Source organism: Nanorana parkeri, unplaced genomic scaffold (assembly GCF_000935625.1).
Source record: "Nanorana parkeri isolate BGI_ZX_2015 unplaced genomic scaffold, ASM93562v1 scaffold823, whole genome shotgun sequence".
NCBI classification, from domain to species: domain Eukaryota; kingdom Metazoa; phylum Chordata; class Amphibia; order Anura; family Dicroglossidae; genus Nanorana; species Nanorana parkeri.
Genome location: NW_017307091.1, coordinates 639,911 through 641,966, shown reverse-complemented (window position 1 = coordinate 641,966; position 2,056 = coordinate 639,911). Strand labels below are relative to the sequence as shown.

The following is a 2,056-nucleotide window of genomic DNA, read 5'->3' as shown; positions in this document are numbered from 1 at the left end:
GGGGGGGGGTGGGGCCGCCCCCCCCCCCCCCCCCCCCCCCCCCCCCCCCCCTGCGCTTCCTTGCTTCCTTGACCCTGACCTCCTGGCCACCTCTTTCTCTTCCTCATTCTCTGCATGCATGTACCTCTCCTTGGCATGACTCCACCCTCTGTCACCCTGCGTGCCTGGTGCTGACCTGTTTGACACATTTACCTCCAGTGTTTGGTGCTCCACAACCTTCTAGGCTCTTCCTCCGGCTCTCAACTAATCTGACTCCGCCCCCTGCTCTACTACCACTTGGCTCCGCCCTGGAGGTTCCCCGTTGCTTTGCCCTGTCCCCGCAGCCCTGGTGTCCCAGACTTCCTGCCCGTCTGTCCCCTGTAGGGGCCTCTTCTCCCCCACAGCGAGCGCTGCTCCCCCTACTGGAGTCCCCAGATGTGGCCATCCTTCTGTCCCCTCTCTTCCCTAGGATAAGGAGCCGAGAGACGAGGCCATCGCGGGCCCCCACTGCCGACTCGCCAGACACAGGTTATGCCTCTTCTACGTTCAATCACAGAGTGTTGGTCGTAAATGTCATCGTTGGCCCGACTTCAGTAGAGTCACATGACCCCCCCCCCCCCCCCCCCTCCCCTGTTTACCCCCCCCTTTTTTTCCAACCCTCCACTGCTTCAATACCCCCCATATTTCCTTACTGACCCCCATCTTCTCCCACCCGTCCACTGTTCTCCCCACCAACTATTCGTCCCATCCTCCCCCCCTGCCCCATTCTATATTCAGATGATACAATGAAGAACATTACATTGTTTTATTTTGCTATTCATAAAAATGTTTACACATATTCTAATACAGAGGATCACCATGACATGTCTCTGGGGATCAGGAGAGCCTTACCTTTAGACTGTCTATCTCTGATTGGATGTCTGTATGGAGCAGGGTGGAGTCACTGGTCTGACTCATTCAGCTGTGCCTGTAATCTGAGCTACAGCTACACAGCTCAGTAAACAATGAGGCAATTTCAGTAAAGCCAAAAAACCTGTTGAACATGTGGAGAGGAAATCCTCCTGCTGCCTGGAAAATATTCCTATTAACCTGAATGTATCGCAGCACCCAGGAAGGGGGGCAGGGTAAGTGGGGGTGCAGGTAACCAGTGAGGGGAAAGAGGGGGTGCAGTTACGCAGGGCGGGGGGCAGAGGCAGTGGAATAGGAGTATTATGGGATATGCTATGCACATGTTTTCTTAGGGTGGCAGACTACACTGGTGATGAAGGGGTTAATGGGTTTGTGGCGCTGAATCTCCCGCAGTGATTAGGCCGCACAGAGCCAAGAAGGGGTTAAGCACACAACAGGTCGGGGCCTTGTTACACTGTTTCCATGGCAGCCGGCCACACAAACAAGAGATAGGTATGTGGGCGGGGCTCAGGGCAGGATAGGAGATGGCGTCGATAGGCGCCCCTCCCACTCCACGGAAAGGAGCGAAGGGAAGTGACCTAAACACGGGGAACCACGTGATTAGATAGCCAATCATCGCCTGGAAGTGAGGGAACGAGAATAATATAGAGGGGTAAGTGAGGGAGACCCCCGGGACCCGCCCATATCACGTGACTCTCCCTCTCCGCCCCCCATACCTCTATTTATTAAAATAACCCCACACATCCTCTTTATAGTACTCCTCCCCCATATCATGCCATCATTACCTGTCTATAACACCCCTCCCCCATATTATACTCCCCTTACCTGTGTATAACACCCCTCCCCCATATTATACTCCCCTTACCTGTGTATTACGCCCCTCCCCCATATTATACTCCCCTTACCTGTGTATAACACCCCTCCCCCATATTATACTCCTCATACCTGTGTATTACTCCCCTCCCCCATATTATACTCCTCATACCTGTGTATTACTCCCCTCCCCCATATTATACTCCTCATACCTTTGTATAACAACCCTCCCCCATTATATATCTCTATATACCACCCACCATACCTCTGGCTATAACACCCATCCCCAATATTAGGCCTCCATACCTCTATATAACAATGTTATATCACCTATACCTGCACATGGCACCCCTCC

The 2,056-nt window shown here is 53.2% G+C and overlaps 1 protein-coding gene across 1 annotated transcript in view; it reads left to right on the top strand.

The window, feature by feature from the left end:
* Positions 1-2,056, top strand: part of RUSC1 (RUN and SH3 domain containing 1) — a 15,016-nt gene that overhangs the window by 6,707 nt on the left and 6,253 nt on the right. Inside the window, exon 3 of the mRNA XM_018565226.1 lies at positions 199-507. Within this exon, the coding sequence (XP_018420728.1) occupies positions 199-507 (309 nt within the window). The remainder of the gene's footprint in view (positions 1-198; positions 508-2,056) is intronic.